Raw genomic sequence first — 21,726 nt, 5'->3', positions numbered from 1 at the left:
AATCTGATTCTTTTCCCCCAAAATGAGGCTGACTCCGACTTCGATGCCATGGTTTTTACTTTAAAATAATTATTGTTGATATGATTTGTTTTTATTTTCACACAAAAGTTTGTTCGTGTAGTGTTTGGCGGAAAAATTCGGAGTCTATTTTTCTACATAAAGATATGCGCAAACTTTTTTTTTTTGACATAATGTATTTATTTTAATGAGTTTATTATTATTTTTCATTCTTTTTTTTTCTCTTTTTAAAATCAAATTAAAAATTTTTAACGGATAAAAATGTATTAGCTGCTTTGTTTAAAATGTACTACTATTTAATTTCTTTCTTTTTTCTTTTTTTTACGCATCTTTCTCTTCAGATGAGTAAAGCATATTTTATTTCTAGAAATCAGGTTAAAATGTCAAAAATTATGTTTAAAATATTTTGCGATTTTCGCTAATTTTAAGAATATTGATCAGATACTAGAAAGTCGATATTGGTTTATGGGAAAGTAGGCTTGATAAGTTCTGGACGGAACTTCTTGTTTATATTTCGGACGATCTTCTTTGATCATCAAATTTATCAAAGTAAAGAAAAAAGAAAATAAAGAGAGAGGATATTTATTCAATGTGAAAATAATCATTTATACATGTCTTCCTTTTGAACATATTTGTCAACAGTTTCAACTCTGGAGTAAGAGTTCAGTTGAGGTGTGAGCTTAAAAATTGTAATAGTTTTGAAATGATTTATATGTCTTTTCAATGCTAAAATATGAAGAATCAGAAAATGTGCAAGCGCTTTTTGTCTCCATATTCAGTAGCGGATTTACTATGCCATAAATATCACAATTGCGATTGACCCCGCACTGCATAAGGCTTCCGAAAGGGATCTAAAACTGTACATTAAAAAGAGTGAAACCTCCTAGTAATAACGAAATTTTGGGAAAATATTGTTAAAAAAAAAAACAGTAGAAAAATAGAGATTATCCCTTGTCTTTAGATACCACTCCTCAAAGTGTATTTTATCGAATATTATTAATTTTGTCGAATATATTATTAATTTTACCGTTTCCAATGACTGAAAGTTAACGCTCGTGACTTTAAATTTCAATCATACTCCTCACAGAGATTGCGCGCACGTTGTTATTTTTGAAACGTCTAGCCATTTAACTCCTCAACAAAAAAAGAAAAAAAAAGATAGAAAGAAAGAAATTAGCCTGTATAAAGTACGAAAACGTAAGTCGGAGGAGTGAAAATGTATTCGTGTTTTATTTTTTTAATTATAACTGAGAATGGTTATGCTATATACCAGTGGTTCTTAAACTGGGATTCCGTAGGAAGAGGCGAGGGGAGTCGCAAAGTGTCCGTGACATCAAATCTTTATTGTTAATAAATCAAAAAGATACAATAAATCTTACCCGATTTCAGATATTTTACGTCAATAAAGATAACAAATGAGAGTGGTTCGGTTTCTCTTCATCAATAGTCTTAAAAGGCTTCCTTTCAATGAGCAAGCAATATGTGGGAACTCTGTGCCAGCATACTTTTTGATTTTTTCCACAGAATTGTACAAATGTGCATGTGCAATAGGGTGGTTCAAAAATACATGTAAGAAAAAAAGTTCCTCCTAGATAACAGACACCCCTCAATATTTTTAGACTTGCGGGTAGTAATATACTGGAAGAATTTTAGCTTCCTATTTCAATTGAAAGGAGGTGCTCATCCCCCTCCCCCAAACTTCATAAGTATGGGGAGAGGGGTTAAAAAGTACCTTGAGCTGGGGATATACATATTATAATATGCACGAGTAACATGCATATACATTGAAATAAAACAATTATTTACAAAAAAAAAAAAAAAAAGCTGGGGAAATTAAATTTTTCTAAACTTGTGACATTTTCTATTTCTTTCACAACATTGACGGCTCATGTTAAATTGAGGGGTCATTGAGCACCCTCTTAAAATTTGAGTAAAAAACTAAAACTTTTGCAGCATAATACTATTAGTAAGTCTAAAAAAATAGGGGGTGTCACTCTAGCTGAAAAAAAAGTTTTTTTGAACCACCCTAATGTTCAAGCATTATGTATCTATCTCAATATCATGCAAACATTCACACAATAATGACTAGGAGCGCCGTGAGAAAATTCCAACTTTTTAAAGGGTACCGCAACTAAGAAACCTTGCTATATACACTCTCTGTTTTCTAGAATCCGGATCCAATCCTGAGTATGCGGGTGGTGCCCATTCCAGAACGCAAGTACCATGTTATCATGGAATTCGAAGAGGCCGCTCTCCCTTGCAAGCCCCACACATCAGCGTCCGGCCTGATGGTGATGCCGCTCGAACAGAACACAAGGTTCGAGTCTCGAAGTCAGCTCCATTTCTTCTCTTGGATTCGGGACTCTCGTATAGCCTCCATGGGACTGTTGCTGGGCAACGTGGAAAAGATTGGTGAGGTGCAGTTTTTCTATTTTGGAATGATGCGGTTTTAATCAATTTTCGCTTATTCTACTTGTTTGCTGCCCAGTTAGAGTAAAATAATGTTAATGCGTAGTGCTAGTTCAACACCCTTATTGCACTAGCTAATGTTGAAATATTTTGGTGAATCTCATAATAGTTTAGGTCGTAAATGTTTTAATAATAATGAAATTCTGAAATAGATAAAAATCTCCAAATGAAGATCCATTGTTATCGGGTAAATATATCGTCTCCTCAAAGCAACAGTAAGATATCTTAGTGGTATTTCTGGGATTAGATATCTTACTGTTCTCTGAGGTGACGATAGGTTGAAATACTCGCTGAAAATAAGGAGTTTTTAAGTGCACTTGTATAAAAAAAATAGTGAATGAACTTAACAGCCCAGCACGGCTCAACTAACAGTAGTTGAACCTCAAAGAATTTCTGTATACCAAATGTAATTTTTTATTTTGATCGTAATTACCAAAAATTGAACGAACGAACTGTATTGTTGAACACAGTTCAGAACCTTTACTGAACTCATAAATTCCACCAACGAAAACTGTCATGTGAAAATTCCATTTTCGCATACCTTTTTTCCTCAACTTTTTCAATCTCTCACTGTAAACTCAACATTAAACCAGTTTCGGAGATGAAGCCGTTGTAACAATGCAACAGATTTATTTCACAAAAACTAATATTGCACCAAGGATTAAATTCTAACAGTAATTTTTAAAAATAAGTACATAAACTCTATCTTCTTATGTTTCTGTGTAAATAAACTAGTCCCTAAAACTACAAAGTCCCTAAAACTTTGTATAATCTGCAAAAGTCTACCAAATAAGAACTGTGTGAGCAGAACTGACATGGATGCTAACCCCTTGCAATTGAAAAACAAAGTCAACAAAAACTAATCATCTTGTGGCGGTTTATAAAAAGCTAATAAGTGTGGCGTACGTCAGAGAGCACATAACATTACTTTGCCACCGAGCCATGAGATCCTTTTGGCTCAGCGGCTAAAGCACTGGATTAGTATCGCAAAGGTCCGTGGTTAAAATCCCGACACGGACACGCATCGCTCTTCCACGTCGCGTCGTCCACATCCGTACGCCACATATTGGTGTTCCGGCAATGCAACAGGTGGCACCATGTAACGCAGCAATATGAATACGCCACAAGCACTTCATTAGAAAGGTACTTCTTAGGAAGTGCCTGTTAAGAAGGCACTTCCTAAGGAAGGTGCCGAATTTAGGAACTTGTTTTATACCTTCCAGACTTCCTCAAAAGCAATCTACGTAACTGTAAATTTGCATCTATGCATCCGTGATCAGCAGGAGATAAATCCAAGTCACTGTAGAACAGGGTTTCCAAAGTGGGTGCACAAAGATAGAGAGACAAAGGGGGCCACAAAGAATCTACGGTATCAATGCATATACATAGAAGAGATGAACTAGGGTGCCGCAAGAACATTCGTATTCTACTAAAGGTGCCGCGAATCGGAAACTTTCGGGAATATTTCGCAATCCCCTTATTTGCATGGAAGTTTTAGGAACTTTTGTTTTTATCTCTAGTTCATTGCACAATGCATTGAGCGATAATGCTCAAAGTTACGCTCAAAGTTTTGATGCAACATACGTTAAAATTCACATAAAACAGCAAAATTCCCCCTACATATCCTATTCAATTGGAAGTAAATCATCTGTATAATCATCATCATACAACTGAGAATCTTCAACGTGGGCCATTTTCAATCACTGAACTGTGGCATATACTCACCAGGGCGGTCATTCCAAGCTCGTCAGCTTGCGAGATCGAGATTCTCGCTCACGTGATCGATTGTGACGTAGAAATGTCGCAAAGGAGCATTTTAATCTACTCGAATGTAGCTTGCGGCTAGGTTCGAGTAGCTTAGATTACTATTTCGATCACGTGAGCGAGAATCTCGATCTCGCAAGATGACGAGCTTGGAATGACCGCCCAGCTTACGTGAGCTCCATTACCCTTCATCGCCACGTTGGTCTTGAATGCACTTGGCGTAAAAAGCGCTACGATACAAATGGAAAACATGAATGTACAGTAGGGTGGTTACAAGGTACATGGGGAAAAACTTTTTTCAACTAATCTTTTGCGGCACCCCCTCCCCCCCAAATGTGCCAATAGACTAGAAAATGTGATTTGGAAAGTTTCAAGTCATTTCGATGATATTAACACGTGCCGCAAAGAGGCTAAAGTTACGAAAAATGGCAATTTTTAGCAAAAAATGTAGTTTTTCATCTGTAAAACCGAAACTATTCATTCTAGAAACTTCGGTCTGGTCTCATTTTATAGGGAATTTTATTTTCTTTAAGTCTAATATCATCTAAGTTCTTGTAAAAATTGATTAAACATTATTCAGGATTTTTCAAGTCAGGTTGTAGCTAATATCCTCGAAATCGCGTAAAAAGAACGAATCATTATAATATAAATTGTATTGCTTCTTTTAGTTAATGGTTGTAACCCCCTTACAATGTTTAGCTATCAGATCAAAAACAGCAATATTATCAGAAATATATGCAGTGAAATCCTGTTACAATGAATACCGATACAACGAAATATCTGTTTCAACGAAAGAAATGTTCAGCTCCGATTTGATTTCCATTACGCTGGTTTAATTTCATTGCTACTAAAACCTCGTTACAACGAAGAAAATTTCCAGTAATTTGAAGTTCGTTGTAGCAGAATTTCACTGTAATATAGTTAAATCTCTAAAACTCAAAGCTAAAACAAACAACTGCATGTAAAAGTTATGAAATTAGCTGTAGAGGCCATAAATACGGAACGTTGCTTTCCTCCTCGGTGGTCAGCGCTAAAAACTAGCTTAAAAATCCCAGTCTTGTAAGGGTTTTCGACCCCCCAGAGAAAGGAAAAACAACAATTCCCAGGAAAGTGGCCAACTTGTTAGGGCTTTCGTTAAAATAAGTCATTTTATGGCTCTTTTCTGCAGTACAAACCTGCGATTTGTGAGTACAGTTGTTACAGAAAAAGTTTTTGTATTTAGCATGTCGCTACTACATCTTAGAAGTTGGTTTGAAAGCATTTTTGATTTGCAAAATAGGTACGTCCACTAGTCCTCAACCAGATATTTTTCAAGAATTTTAGGATTAATGGTATAGATAAGAGGCAATTCAAAGCAAGTATAGAATATTAAAAACAAAATAAGCAATCCAGGTGAAATTTCAAGCTTTCTTTTTGAGAAATAAAAACAGTAGCAGCTTAGGGATGCCTATAAAAAGTTCATTCCACTTTACTTAAGTTATTTAGGGAGTCTTTCTCCAAACAATGTTACTTTTCGAACATCTGTCCCTATTCATCACACAAGATGGATGGCAAATTCCATATGAGGCAGTGAGAAGCAAACGGATGCAAGTGGACTATTTTAAGTTTCGAGTAAAACGCGTTTAAAGATCACATCCAAAGCAGGCTTTCATTGAATTTTTTTCTAAATCATGCTGTACAGCAGCACCTACCAGGGCTACTAGTACAATCGCTTGCCCCAAGACCGAGGAGAGGTTCACCTACCATTTGTACTTGTTATCTCCAAATTTTCAATTTTGCCACTTACATCCCTTTGCTTCTCACTAATTCATATGACGTAGTGAGAAGCAAGTGGATGTAAGTGGACTTTTTAAAGTTCCCCATGAAATGCGTTTAAAGTGCAGATTCTAGGTAGGGTAGGCTTTCATTGAACTTTTTTTGTAAATCATGCTATATAACAGCCCCTACCAGAGCTACTAGTACCATCTCTTGCCTCTAAACAGAGGACACGTTCCCCTATTATTTGTAATGATTATCTCCAAAATTTTAATTTTGTCAATTACATTCCTTTGCTTATCACTGCCACATATACTCATTAAAAATATATCTTCTCAGGGATCAGCTTTCCTTAATTGATTTAAAGATAAAAGGTGTTGAAAATATTTGATTGTTTATCAACAATATTTATAGAAAAGTATGGTTTATTGTCTGCGATCCAGCTTTGGCCCCCAACCAAGATCTATAGTTAGTAAAATCTTTGGTTCAATACAAGAGTATTTATGAAGATGATGTACGCACAGACTAACTAAAATAATTAATCATTTGTGGTCCCTGAACTCAGAGAAGGTTGCATTTCCCTTTTTTGATGATACTTTAGGGAGAAAAAAAAGATCAAAACAAAGAAAGTTGCAAAATTAAAATCCGAAGTAGGAGATAATGAAGATGATTGTGATGATAGTGATACAAAAGCATAACTCAATCTGAAAGAAGCTTAGTTTACTTTACAAAGAAGTTGATTTTTTCATTTCTCCTCAAACTTTTTAAGAGATACAATATTTTACAGAGGTTCGAAATCGATGCAAAGTTTTTAAATACTGATCTTGATGAATAGTGTGAAAACAAATATTATATTAAAGCTAAAAAGATAGTAAACAGTTTAAGGGTTGTCAATGGCACAGCTGAAACAGGTGTAAAACTAATTTCTAACTAACGACAGTTTCTATTACAAGTTATGTCCGAATGCAGGCGCATTTTTCCACATTCATCCAAATCCGTCATATCAAAGCCATTACCACTTTAACTTCTCAATGAAAAGTACTAATATAATGATGTATAATTTAACAGTACAAGCAATAAAATGCCTTTGATTTTTTTTTTTCTTTTTTGTAATTTTAACTCTGCTTTCTCTTCTGAACTACTTAGTTACTTTATTTTAAATCAACAATTTGTTACGTTTAATTTTTAAAGTACCTCCAAATGAAGCCTTTTTAATGGATAAATTAAAATCAACAATGAGCAAATAAATGTAATTGAATATTGTAATGCTTTTAGATATTTGCATGAAAATTCCTTATTGATGGTATCTTCCATGACCTGACCTAAAAAATGTCCAGTTCCATGCTATAAATTTTGTTTAAAAAAAGGATAAGATAACTCGTCACGAGAGTAAAATTTCCTATAAAATGAGACCAGAACGAAGTTTCTAGGATGAAAAGTTTTGGTTTTAAAGAAGAAAAACTACGATTTTTTGCTAAAAATCACTGTTTTTCGTAACTTTAGCCTCTTTGCGGCACGTGTTAGTATTATCGGATTGAGCTGAAACTTTGCAAATGATGTTTTCTAGTCCATTGGCACAGTTTAGGGGGGTGCCGCGGAAGAAATTCGAAAATCGATTTTTTGTGACCACCCTAATGTACAGCTAAATGTATATACGTACAGCTAAATGCATAATAGCCGTTCTGAATAAATTGATTTGAAAATAATAGGGTACAATTACAAGTTACTTACAAGTTAGATGTTGTAGAATTTTGAAGCAAACTATCTACAAAATAATTACTGAGGACAAAAAAAAACACACCTTCCTTTCAAAAATGACTACATCCTTACAAAATTTTTTAATGATGTTTGCAAAATGGTGGAACCTATTACGAGTTTTTAGTTTTATTATAGTATTTCGAGATATGTGGGTGAGCGGAATTGCCCGCTGAGCGTCATTATCCTATTTTCTAATACCTCCTTATACTCGCCGTTGCTAAGTGAAACTGCAACTTTTCAAAGACGTCAGGTCCGATCTTAACTGCTTTTTAATCCTGATGATTCAATTTTTATCTTAAGCTGAAGAACCTAGAGCTTCACTAATAACATTGAATATTGACCATGTTCAACAAAGAGCAAACTAAAGAAACATTTTAAAGCAGGATAAAAAAGACATTGTTAGTCTTGTTCTGTCGCCTTTATTAGAAGTCACATGATTTGATATAGCGTTCACTCTGGAAGAAAGCCATGTTTACGCAAATAAATGTTGTCATTATTAGAACTTTTAAAACCGTTGGCTGTATTTTTCTTGTCTTTTTCCAGCAAAAGGCTCTTGAAATGACCCCGCCTCTTACGTCATCTTATCCATATCATAACTGGGCATCAAATCGAAAAATAAGTGCGATGAACATTGTGACGTCATAAGGCATCTCTGCCAAAGGGTAAGAAGGGAATGGGGGGAGGTTGACTTAAGAGTATCATTGCACCTAGTCGCTGGAACAGTTCTCTACCTTTGATGGATGAGTGGCAATTATCTCGTTCAAATCTCCGGTTAAATAATGTGGGGAATTTCTTTTACACTTTTCTTTCCATGTTCTGAAAAAGAAAATCCTCCAATGTTGTAAATCTCGTAAATATGGTAATACAAGTTGGTAGTAGAATAGGTTTGTAGAAGTAAAAACAGTTACACGATTTCACGTTTTACAGGTGATATTAACACAAAGGCCAAAGGTGGAGCACATATGTTCCAAAGGTGGTCCGCACGCTACAATTTTGAAATTGTTTTATTAGAATAGTTAAATTTTATCTTGCATAGAAAATTGCACTTGGTACGTGTGACAGAGAAGTATACAATTTAACATGAAAAAATACGGCCAAATTATGAAAGATATGGCGACCTTTGGCTCACTTAACCTTACTACATGAAAGAGTAAGAGCATTTATTAATCCTAATTTAGGCAAGAAACTGAAATTAAATAATAACATTTTGCAACCTAGTTTTTAACCCACGACGCACAAAGGAAGGGGGTTATAAGTTTGACGTGTCTGTGTATCTGTTTGGCACTCTAGCGCCTAAACGGACGGACCGATTTTGAAAAACTTTTTTTGTTCAAAAGGAGAGTTGATCGAGAGTGTTCTTAGCTAGGTTGCGTCTTTGGATGACATTAATTAACGAAGACATTATTTTAAAACCTATTAAAGGTTTTTGTGATGTTTTTCAGTGAAAACATATTTAAAAATTTAAAAATTTAGCACCAAAATGAAGGGCGATTTTTCTGTCTCTGATAGAAGGAATTTAGAACTTTCATGTTATATTGAATTCAAAATATAACGCTTGTTAAAGCAGATTTTAAATATGACTAAGTCTTTACTCACGCGATTGGTAACCGAATTAATTGTTGCCGACAAGGAAATTAAACGCAGAGATAGAAAATTCTTATTTGCTACCAGTTTCTATTTGTCAACAAATAAAATACTTGTAATTGATTTTTAATAGTACAAGGCTTTCAAAAGGATTTTCAATTTTCCCTCTTAATTCTACATTTGCGACCCAGTTGGTTTTTTTTTTTTTTTTTTTTTTTTTTCAATTTTTAATTTTAGTTACTTGTTTCTTTGAATGTTTTAGTAACCTTGCACGATTTTTTCCAGCCGAGTTCCCTTACGTGACATATCTCGTAGTTGGAGGAGGGAGACACGAACTTTCCCAGAAGTTGAACTTCGTTCGGGATCGCCCACCTGTTGATAGCGGGAAAGAACTGCACTTCTTAGGTATAACAATGTTTCTATTTTTTCATTCTGTTTATTTATTAAAAGTTTTGAGTAATTATAAATATATATGCACAATGGGAGGATATGCCACGCATATTCCTCCATGGCAAAAAGGCAACAGCTCCTTTAATTATATTAATATTTATTGTCTTAAAACAACACTTTTCTGTTAACCGACATTCATCCAGTGCTACCCTCTGACTGCTTACTTTTCGATACCAGTCGGTGTTTTCAAAACATCGACGTTCATGTACCACCAGTCCACTGAAATCAGAGCCCAATTTCCCAATAGGCAGAGTAGGCAGCTGCCTAGTGTAGCCTCAGTGTAGCGAAATATGTTCATCTCGTGATTTCTGCAGGCAATGTTAATGTAGCAAAATTTTCTCGTCCCTCAATATCTACAGACAATGTCAGTGTAGCAAAATCGTCTTATCCCACGGTTTCCACAAGCAGCGTCCGTGTAAGCGAAATTTGCTCATCCCGCCATTTCTACGTACATATCGAATGTTTAAAAATTTAATCCCACTATTTCATCGTTTAAATGCCAGTAATGCATTCACCAATCTATTTAGACTGACAGATCGTCTTTTGAAAGCCGCATGCACTCTATTTCAGCTAAGAAGGATTTTCAAGCATTGTGCTGTTTGTTGTACGTAAAAGAAACGAGCTGATGTGTGCCTCACATGACTTCCTTTTACTCCAATTTAACATCATTTTCCCATTATTGGTATTTTTAATGTGATTCAATAGTTTACTTCCTTAATATAATTAACAGTGACCAAATTGAAACCAGATTTTTTTTAAAAAATGCCAAATTTGTCACCAAGTTGGCAAGAAAACTTGCCGACAAAAAGTGTCTGCCGAATTGTAATACCACTTGAGTTTACATCAAAATTAACAATGATTTCCTCCCCAAAAGGGGCAAAAGACCCCCCCCCCCTTAGAAACACCCGAATGCAACCAAAAGGGAAGGTGCACAACTATAACCCACTAGGAGTCTACGTACCAAATTTCAGCTTTCTAGGACATACCGTTATTAAATTATGCGACATACATACGCACATACGCACATACGTGCATACAGACGTCACGAGAAAACTCGTTGTAACTAACTCGGGAATCGTCAAAATGGGCAACTCGCGTGTCTATACGTTCATAGGCACTTATCCACGTGTGTTCGAGTCGAAAAAAAAATCAATATTCATTTGGGGGTAAGCAAAATGGAAATTAGGGTCGATTTTTGAGTGAAATTTTTTTTTGCGAATACAATACTTTCTTTTTTGTAAAAGGAAGTAAAAAGAAAACAATTCTTAAGAAACTCGAATTTGATGCACAGAATGCGAATATCCTTAAACCTTGTTTTGAGATATGTTACATCATACTAATCATAATTTCTAACACAATTTGTAAAAATTAGTACACACATATTTACACATGTTTTTTTACGAAAAATAAATTACGATATGCATATTTTGAAGGTAAATCGGAAAACAACATTAAGTAACTCCAGGCAGTTGATGTTTGGGCTCCATTTTTTGTTTGGTTTCGATGTCGATGTTTTATTTTTAATGAAAAATCTTTACTAATAATAAAGCTGAAAGTCTGTCAGGATCACTGAGACGCGCATAGCGCCTAAACCCTTCGGCCGGTTTTCATGAAATTTGACACAAAGTTAGTTTGTAGCATGAAGGTGCGCACTTTTGAAGCGATTTTTCGAAAATTCGATGTGATTCTTTTTACTTCCTTTTACAAAAAAAAAAAAAAAAGTATTATATTCGCGAAAAAAATTTCACTCAAAAATCGCCCTTAATTTCCATTTTGCTCACCCCCAAATGAATGTTGAGGTTTTTTTTTTTTTTTTTTTTTTTGAGCAATCACGATTGCTTATTGTTCTCACTTGACTGTTTTTGGCGTCCTATCATTTTACTTTCCCACCGCCACCCTCCGCACCATCACCGTCGACCGGCTCCTCACGGTGCTGCTCCTACAGCGAAAGCCGTCTCCAGGTTGCATCCATGTGTCCTACACACACGCGCATACATACATAACTACACACACACACACGCACGCATACACACATACAAACACATACACACACATATAGACACCTACTCATACACACACACAAAAACATACACACAACCACCCACACATTCATGCCTGCACACAGACACAAACACATATGCCTACACACACATACACATACCCCCTACACACAAACACACATACCCCCACACACAAACACACACGCTTACATACACACACTCGTGATTGCGAAAAACATAATTTGAATTCAAGGTGTCAAAATTCAAATTATTATTATTATTTTTTTTTTTTTTTTTTTTTTGATTCGAGCACACGTGGATAAGTGCCTAGGAACGTATAGACACGCGAAATAACCATTTTGACGACTCTCGAGGTAATTACAACGAGTTTTCTCGTGACGTCTGTATGTACGTACGTGCGTATTTGCGTATGTATGTCGCATAACTCAAGAACGGAATGTCCTAGAAAGTTGAAATTTGGTACGTAGACTCCTAGTGGAGTCTAGTTGTGCACCTCCTCTTTTGATTGCATTCGGATGCTTCTAAAAGGGTCTTTTGCCCCTTTTTGGGTGGAAATCGTTGTTAATTTCGATGTAACTCAAAAGTGTTGTTATAATTTGTCAAACACTTGGCGATATATCGCTAAGCTTTTGGCCACCAAGTTTTGTCGCCAACTTTTCGACAAATTTGGCGATTTTTTTTTTTTTAATCTGGTTTCAATTTGACCACTGTTGGTGATATTTAGAGAGTAAACTATTGAATCGCATTAAAACTGCCAATAATGAGAAAACGACATTAAATTGGAGTAAAAGGAAGTTATGTGATGCACATATCAGCTCGTTCTATCCCAATTTTAAGAACAAAACTCTCATAAGATGGACGAGTAAATTACGAAATTATTATAACGTGGAACCGTAACATGGGCACAAGTCAGTTGGCGAGAAAATTCACCATACATTATTTGTAAATATACAGGCGAACCAAAAGATCTTTTAATTTTCTATTACGGGCAAAGCCGTGTGCGCGTACCACTAGTTACTAATAAAAGAGCAAAAGTTGAGGCTACGCAATAATTACAGCACTACTCATTTTTACATAATCGTTTTGGGCTTAAATAGTAATTACTTTTTATACCTACCTATAGTTATGGTAAACCTAACTTGGCATCATTGTGAAGGGTACGCAAATCCTAATCACAACGTTACGACTGACGCTGACAGGTTAGGTATGCCCCAAATATTGTCATATATTTCCTTTTGTGGAACATTTTTTTAAATTGTGGAGTGCACAGAATTTTTGCATAGGCGTAAAATGCACAGGATTTTTTTTAAATATGCGATTCGAACGTGGGATAGTTACTGACATGATTTTGGAGCACAAAAAGAGTTCCAGTGTCATATATTAAAGTAAAACCTCAAAATTTTGTCATGATTGCATGTGAAGTTTACTATATGATTTTTTTCAATTGGAAGTGCTTGGGAAATTCATCTGTGACTTAAATTAGCACTTTTCCTGATATTCACCTTAAACTTTAACAAGACCAAAATAAAGTAGTCTGCACTTAACTCCAAAGCAAGTGAAACATTTTTGAGCGTTGATTTTAAGCAGATGAAAGATTTTAATAGGTGAAAAAACAACAGGTTAAGGGGGTCCGGGACACATTTTAAAAAACAAATTATTTAACAGTTCAGAGTTTTTAATTTTTTTGCACTGATTCACCATCTATTTAATAAGCAAAATCATAACCTAAATATTAAAAAATAAATTTTATTTAAATTTAATTAGGTTTTTAAAAAAATAGAGTTGTTTTAAATCGCAAAAATTCAAAATGTTCTTGGTCAGTTTTCAAATTGTCTTCAAAAAATTATGCACAATTATCCAAGCTTTAATTTTTATTCGGCGATTTAAAAAAATATTAATTAAATTTAAAAAATAGAAAATATTTCGAAAAATTCAAAGAAATTTTTTTTACATCATATTTTTTGTTGTAAACTTTTTTTATAATTGCCGGATAAAAATTAAAGTAGACTGTTTGAAGAAGATAGGCTCCAAATTTCATTACTTAATCTTAATCAGTTCTTACTTATAAGAGTTCGAATGCAAAAAGTCGAGGAAAACTGCATCATAGAGAAAAACGCGTTTAAAGTTTTAAAGTTAAATATAATATTAGTTAAATGAATGGAACAAAAATAATTACGTCTTTCGTTCTAATTAGGCGGAACAACCTAGAAACAAGATTCCTTTCCCAAGACGTCCTTTTAAGCAGAAAAAAGCGGAGAAGTATTTTAAATGATTAAAAAAAATTGTAACATTTAACGAGTTTTGTGTCCCGGACCCCCTTAAAGAAGGGCATTTGTAATAGCTAGAAAATACCCCGTTGACATGGCAGATGCAAATTGACTCTTCAATCGAGACATTGTCCATAAAATGCAACGTCAATAAATTGATATAACGTTATCTCAGGGTAACTGTAGGGTAATTTATTGTTTCTCTGAAGTGTCGATATATGCAGGCGATATAAGAGAACAATGTTCTTGAGTAAGCTCATCTTCTTTGCTTACCACGCATGTAAAATTTCGGCCGAGCTTAGCAGGGAAATATTTTTTGAGATTTTACATTGTCAAAATTCCAGAAAAAGTTCATTCAAAACTTTCTACTTTGTAGTCCTATTAATTAACAAGCTGTTTTCAATGGGTTACAGTTTCAGAACTTAAATATAAATTCTTTTAAAGATATTGTCTCGGCCAAAGTTACCCATTTAAGTCATCCGCATTAAAAAAAAGGCTTGCTTTTTATGTGCTGTAGCTCAAATTTATCTAAATAACTTTTGTTTTTTTTAACCGTCGTTAGGAATATCAGATCTTTTCACTGCAAAATATATGTGTTTCATGCTGGTGTCTTCTCAGAAAAAAATAATATGTGTCTTTCACGAGAAAAACTTCCACCACAATGACTATAAACGGGAGATAGCCATTGAAATTAATCTCCTCTCATTCATTATCTGAAGGGGGTTATCAGGTGTTTTTACTTGGCAAGATTTCAACATTCCTCTTCAGTGGTATTAGTTTGCGAATAAAATACAATCAAAACAGAAAAAAAAAATATGTATCTTATTCCGAAAATGTGTAATTGATGATGTCAAGTACGACGCACCATTCTGCTGTGTGCATTGTGCAGGTAAAGGGCAGTATCTGCAGAAATGAGTTTTCGAGATATTTGAAGAAACGCATTTTGGATTCAACACCTAACAATAGAAAAATGCTGGAATTAAGCGGTTTTTTTTTTTTTTTTTTTTTTTTCACATTTTTTTTCACCAGCATGAAATAAGCAAGCATGTGCAATAAAGCAAATGAACAGAAAATGACAAAAATGCAAAAAAAAAAAAAAAAAAAATGAATGAAAAAATAAAATATTTGCATTCTGCCCTTTACCTGCCCACGGTAGTATTGTTCCATTGTTTTAAAGTCTTAATGAAAAATTGGAATACCCCGCGTTGCCATAGTGACAGAAAGGCATTAGGCATTTTAGCGAGAGCTTTTCTCGTGAACATCCAACAGCAACCTACAGACCTGTCATTTAGAGGGTTAGGAAGGCGCGATTACTTCCTCCCCCCAGCTTTTAAGAAATTAGTGTATTTACATATGGATGCCTCACTTGCAAGATCGACTAACTCCATAAAACAAAAAGTAGAGAATAGTTATGAAGAAGATGGTGTTATATCCAGAGGAAGTAAATATGTCCTCGTGTTACATTTTCTTGCATCACATGGTCAGAAATGTACTGAACCAAAACTTTAATACAAATTCACGTGCTGAGCATTGATGAAGCACTATTAAAGCAGAAATGAAGATTTTTTTAAAAGTGGAGTTAAATCGACTTTGCAATTGAGGCATTCATATATAAGTGGGCATGGTTTGGTTGTTTTGCGGAAATATTTGCATTGAGAATTTGAGCTTTAATCCCGCCTGGATGAATTCGAAATGACGGGCCAGGTAATCTGTGCAGCAAATTCAAAAAATAGCAATTTCTGAAAGAATGATGAAAATAGTTAAAAAACTAAAAGCTGATAGCTGTGCTCACCTCTGACAGTGTTCAAAGAACTGAACACAGACTTTTCATCTTCGGTAATACGAATAGAGCATCGCAATATTAATCACGTTTCAGCTTGAATGAGAGATTGCTTCCAATCCCATATTACGTTCTAGGAACTAAGCATTTTTTTTTTTTTTTTTTTTTTTTTTTTAGGGTTTCAGCTGAAAGCAAAGACACTGTTAAACTATGTGAATCACATTTTGATTTCAAAAAAAAAAAAACATAGACTCTTCAGTTTTAGTAGAATAGGAAGTCGAAAAACAGGCACACTGATAAAACTGTCGATTGTATTTTGCACTTTTTAGGATGAAACGTTGTAGCACCAGCGGCACCCCTTTACGTGCGCCATATGGTGCCATAGGGGTAAAAATCGACCCCTTGCCATAGGATGCCATAAGGAGTCAAATATCCCCTTTAAAGGGGTGCTGCTACCCCCCCTCCCCCCCCCCCAAAAAAAGGTGTCATATGCAACCCGCAGTTTTGACATTGTATGAACGAATCATTTTTTATTTTAATTCGACATTCTCCCGCCTCATTTTGGGTTCAGATAACTAAACATGGATTTTTTTCATTTCAGCTGGATACGAAGAGACTATCACGATATCTCGTCCACCCCTCGCTGCTGCCCCGGAGAAACCAACGGACAAAACAGGATTCGTCGTCTGCCTATATCAGGTACTACCCGGAGATGACCGGACCAGGTTTGAACAAAACTGGATCATGTGGACCGGTGCTCGCCAGATTTATAGGACCTTGCCCGAGTACATGGGTCTGAAGAGAATGTCCGTTCTCAAGAGTGTCTTGCCCACCCAAATCATCAACTACACCCTCCTGTGCGAGTATTCGAATATCATGGACCACCTGACGGACGCTTGCGTCATTATAGACCACCTGCGAGCTAGGTGCTGCGGATTTACGGGCATTTATAGGATCATCGATTCGTTATAGCACAATTTCAGTGATAGAATTACCTCTGGAATATTAAAAATGATGTTCAGACTGTATTCAGCCAGTGTTACATGGCTGTGAGTTGATGCAGTCCAAAAATTGAGTTGGTGTACGTGTTCGCCTAAATGGGATTGAGAATGCATTTTGTGCTTAGAAATCCATTGGAACTAGCATCACGTCCCTTCCAGGCCCACATAAAGCAGACCATTCCATAAGACTCCCGAGTATATCTATAAATGGAATTGTTTAATCATAAATTAAAATATATCCAATTGAACAGTTGAAAGTATTTTGCAATTTTTCTTATACGAGTACCTCAAAAGTTATCTTGTTCTCTCTAGATTATGTATTTGAGCATTTACATTTTTACTTTTCTCCGTGTGTAAGAGAATCTTATAAGACGACATCCAGAATTATGTTTTGTCTTCCGCATGGAAGTAATTGTATTAGTTTCTCTTCATACGCCTACTTAAATATGACACTCTCATAACTTTCAGTAATTTAAAAACTTTAATATTTCAATATGGAATACTCCTATTGACAGCTGCTCCCTCCTTACTTTTAACAATGGATCTGTTTCTTTTAACATCTCGTGATGTAGATAGGTGAAATTGGAAGCAATTTTTGTCGCGGTTATACCTTTCACAATAATGAATGACGTATAATTTTTCTAACGGTATGTGTTGATAAGAAATTTAAAAATTGTTATTTGTTCTTTCATTCCGGAAGTGATGCCGTATTTGTCGGATCTTGATGATTTTAGCCTTTTTAAAAGTGCCTGGATTTTCTCATTCCTTGCCGATACCAGATGGATGAATGTTTTCGACGAATAATCGTAATTTCATTATTTAAGAATAGATCGCTGGAGATCATGATACTTATGAATGGTTGCCGAGAAAGACAAACCTGACGTCGTGTTAGTTCCCGTGTCTGCAATTGTGATGGATTTGTACATGTTCATAGAACTGACTGGCAATGACTATTTAATAAAGTAGAACTTTGTCATTGTCATTGAAGCATTTAAACCAATGCTTCAGTTATGACATAGTCTAGTCCAACTGATTACATCACAGGTCATCCTTTAATTTATATCATATGTTGATGAGTTGTTTTTTCATCCCACAAAATTATTTGGGTAGGTTGCAGTTATCATTTTGCTATTTTCGTTTCAGAAAAATGTCTAAATGTTTCTTGCACAACGAAGTACAATGTGCCTGGCTCTGCTTGGAATCAGCACAAGTCTCTTTCAAAACGACAACGAGCACGTAGACGAACGAACGACTATTTTTATACTATTAAGGTCCACTTGAGAATTAGCTGTAACAACAGGTGATAAACATAACCGCAAAAGCTACATAATGTAGTTTAGTTTTTTGTCATAAATTGGATAGTTGGATCTTTTATTGAACTTTGCACCCCCATAGTACTAAATAACAAAATATGTAACTCCAGCATGACAGCTATTGTAAAATATATATACATAAACAAATACTTGAATCACTTCATATTCTCCATTTCCCAAAGACAAGGGGTCTGATCAATTTCAATACACTATTTCGCAAGCATTTATTAGAACACTATTGTATCAAATCCGTGCAAAATATAATTCATAATTTAAAATACGAAAGCATCTTAAATCATAATTTGTCAAAATGAACAAAAAAGATGCTGTTTATCCCCCCCCCCCAAAAAAAAAGAATTGAACGATTTTAATATGGCAAATTACGTACGAAGCTATTTTGGATGCTGCGCAAATGATAAAAAAATAACCTCGAGCCTCTTTTAAGATACTATAATTAATTAAGGAATAGTTAATCATTTTAGGAATTTACATGGTTGTTGACCATCTAAAGCACGGTGACTTCGTTTAAGGCCACCTAAAAAAAATTATGGCTTTTTTTTTCCCCCAGCTAGTTGCTGAAGCCACTGTGCCAGATGGTTGAAATAAAAAAAGGCTTAATGTCCTCAAACGCAGCCACTATGCTTCGAAGGGTTTACCTATTGAATTCCAGTTCTCAAAGATTCGGATTCTATAAACTTTTCTGTGAACTTTTATTTAAAATTTTACGACGTTTCTCAAAGGTTTCAATTGACAAAATAAGGCTTTATGACTACAAGTATACTAAAAAAACTCCGGGATACATTTTAGCAGAAAAATTGGTTCTAACTGCCAAAATTGCTTAAGAACGATGGAATTTTAATTAAAAACATATCAACTTATTTCTGTTGGCAGCATTTGAATTTAATGCCGCGCGTTTCTTTTGTAAAACTAATTAAACCGTTATATATTCAGAGAAGTGCATCGTAATCAAGGAATGAAATTTGGCACTGGGTCTTTTGATTCACTAGAAGAAAAAATAAAATGAAATGCAATTCACTTGAAATTTTGTGACTCAGACATTCATGGAAGACATTCAAAGAAACACATACCCTTCAAATAGTTCAAATTCAAACTTAAGAATCGTGCCCGTCCTATGTAGATTTATAATTAGTTGTGAGCTTAAATAATCCGAGTACTAATGATTTCACTGTTTATTTTTCGAACATGTTAACTTGCTAATACAGAGGATTAAGCTACAAATGTTTAAGGTAAATGCACCAATAATTGGCCCTGTACCTATAATGAGCCACCTGTTTTGATTTGTGAAAACACAAGTTCATAGATCACTAATGGAAACAAATGGAACAACAGATGATTGTTTAAAACAGTTTCTTTCAAACAGACAACAGAAAAATAGTTTACCGTTGTTTGAATTACAGACTATAAAGTTAAGTTGATTGTTACTTCTTGCCACTTCTGCCAGATTTCGTTAAGAGACTATTCTTACTTCTATATGTTATTTTGTTAAAAATATGTCCCATTTTGTTATTTGATTGGGTTTTTTTATTTCATTAGACATTTTGATGAACTATGCTTATAAAACATAAAATAAACTTGTAATAATGGTGGTCCGTTTCAGGGTGATGTATTGTTCAACTGTTCCATCAATGAGCATTCTGGCCAATTACTGAAACACAAGCTAATTTTTAGTTTGAAGTTTTGCTGTTTACTTTCTCCTTTGATAGGACATTCTGCATGTTTTTAATTTCAATTTGTTATCTGATAATCAGAACCAATAATGAACGAAATGGACGATTACTGATGTAATTGTGGTCCATTACTGATACACTTATTGCTTATTACTAACAAAACCCAAAAATTCACAAACAAAATAGTTCAACTACTCTTTAATAATTGTAATTCTTGATTACTTTAATACATTGAAAAAGATCAGCAACGTTTTGGAATAAGCAACCATATTTAATTGACCCAACTTAGAAGAGCCCATTACTGGTACTAACCTATTACTGGGCATAGAAAAAGTTAAGGTTTTTTTTTTTTTTTGAAAATCTAGGTATATTTTGATTGTTTTATGCATTAATAATGATATGTGAATGTTGGAACAATTGCGGAAAAATAATCTTATGAGATAATATTTCGAAACTTCTATTGTAAATGCATTAAAGTCCTTAAATAGCCAGTTATTGGTACATTTACCTCATTTGTCGTCCCTTAACAACTGAAAAATTGTTTCAAGTTTCTCACTACTATTTCATGGGTGTCTTAGTAATTTTATACAGAAAAAGGTAAAATTAGCTTCGATTTTATAAAACTTTGAACTTAAAGCGTCTTCTTTACTTCCTCCATTCTTGCGGATGCACGTGACGAATTTTTCAACTACTTTCGGTCACCCTAACGTTGAAAATCACTAATTTTCAATGTAAATTTGTAGCCTGAAAAAAAAAAAAAAAGAAAATTTACTTGTTCGGATTATCTTCAAAAACTGAGTATAAGTTAATTATTTTGGTCTACAATCAAATCTTTGAGGAACGGAATTTAAAAAACTTTTTTTTTTCTGAAAGTACTTTAAAAATGTGATTGAAAAACTTTTTTAATGTGATTGCTTTCAATTTACGATATTTTAAGACATAAATATGTTGTAGATTAAACAATATGAAATACATGGCTAGAGTTTTTTTCATTTAATCGTTATTACTCAACCGAATATCATAATTTGAATAAGTTATTATGCTCATTTTACTAACCTAAATCAACCATAAAGCTTTTGTTTATAGAGTTTTCCATTCTAATATCTATTAATTTCACTTCAAACATTGTCTGTTTATGGGTGTCAATTTTCAGTCTAAAGTGGAAGGACATTCTTTTGTAGATGTTTTATAAAGAAAAGAGTTACATAGCTTACAATGTAGAAAAAAAAACATTCCTTTACTTTGAACCATTGATTCAAATGTAGTTTATCTAAGGGACTCCAAAGGAACAGGTGATTTGTATGTGGTCACATATATTCTTCCTATTATTTTTTTTTCCTTCTGTCGATAAAAGAATGAGTGAAAATGCCCTTAGTTTCACACTTTTGGAATTTTTTTCTCCTTTAGAATTAGTGAACGGCGTATTTGAGGACTGTAAATGGAAATTCATGTTGTGTATTTATTTGAAAAAGAAAATAATGGTTAATTCTATTGTTACAAAGAAAACTGTTTATTAAAAATATTTTTGAAACCTGAGCTTCATTGTCTTATTGGTTGAAGCGATTTCATGCTATCTGAATAATTGTGTGATAACCAGGGATGCAGAGTCAGAGCAAAAATTACTGACTCCGGAAATTTCAAAGTCTTCGTTTTCGACTCCTTAACCACAAAATCAGTCCGACCCCGCAAGCACTGGCAGAGTGGCGGACTTTGTGGGAAAATGACAGACTCCGACTCTGACTCTTGGAATTTTAAATTACCGATTCCAACTCATTTACCCTGAAATCTGTCTGACTCAGACTCTGACTCCGACTCCAAAAGCGCTGGCAGAGTTTTGGACTTCGTAGGAAAATGACCG

At 34.5% G+C, this 21,726-nt stretch overlaps 1 protein-coding gene across 1 annotated transcript; it reads left to right on the top strand.

Annotated features, from left to right (window-relative positions):
* The first annotated feature begins 1,771 nt into the window (after window positions 1–1,771).
* On the top strand, window positions 1,772–16,850 carry LOC129228197 (uncharacterized protein C01C4.2-like). The gene is made up of 3 exons (XM_054862865.1): window positions 1,772–2,430; window positions 9,634–9,753; window positions 16,468–16,850. The coding sequence occupies exons 1-3, from the start codon at window positions 2,208–2,210 to the stop codon at window positions 16,836–16,838; spliced, it is 714 nt and encodes a 237-aa protein (XP_054718840.1). The 5' UTR covers window positions 1,772–2,207; the 3' UTR covers window positions 16,839–16,850.
* Window positions 16,851–21,726: the final 4,876 nt, after the last annotated feature.

This window comes from Uloborus diversus, chromosome 8 (genome assembly GCF_026930045.1).
Source record: "Uloborus diversus isolate 005 chromosome 8, Udiv.v.3.1, whole genome shotgun sequence".
NCBI classification, from domain to species: Eukaryota; Metazoa; Arthropoda; class Arachnida; order Araneae; family Uloboridae; genus Uloborus; species Uloborus diversus.
This window is presented reverse-complemented; position numbering and strand designations above follow the sequence as displayed.

What these genes read in the sequence shown, in the direction of transcription:
- LOC129228197 (XM_054862865.1), top strand. Translation starts at nt 2,208, where the DNA reads ATGCGGGTGGTGCCCATTCCAGAACGCAAGTACCATGTTATCATGGAA. An exon ending in GGGCAACGTGGAAAAGATTG is followed by an intron (nt 2,431 to 9,633) that starts GTGAGGTGCAGT and finishes GATTTTTTCCAG; the next exon opens with CCGAGTTCCCTTACGTGACA. An exon ending in GAAAGAACTGCACTTCTTAG is followed by an intron (nt 9,754 to 16,467) that starts GTATAACAATGT and finishes TTTTCATTTCAG; the next exon opens with CTGGATACGAAGAGACTATC.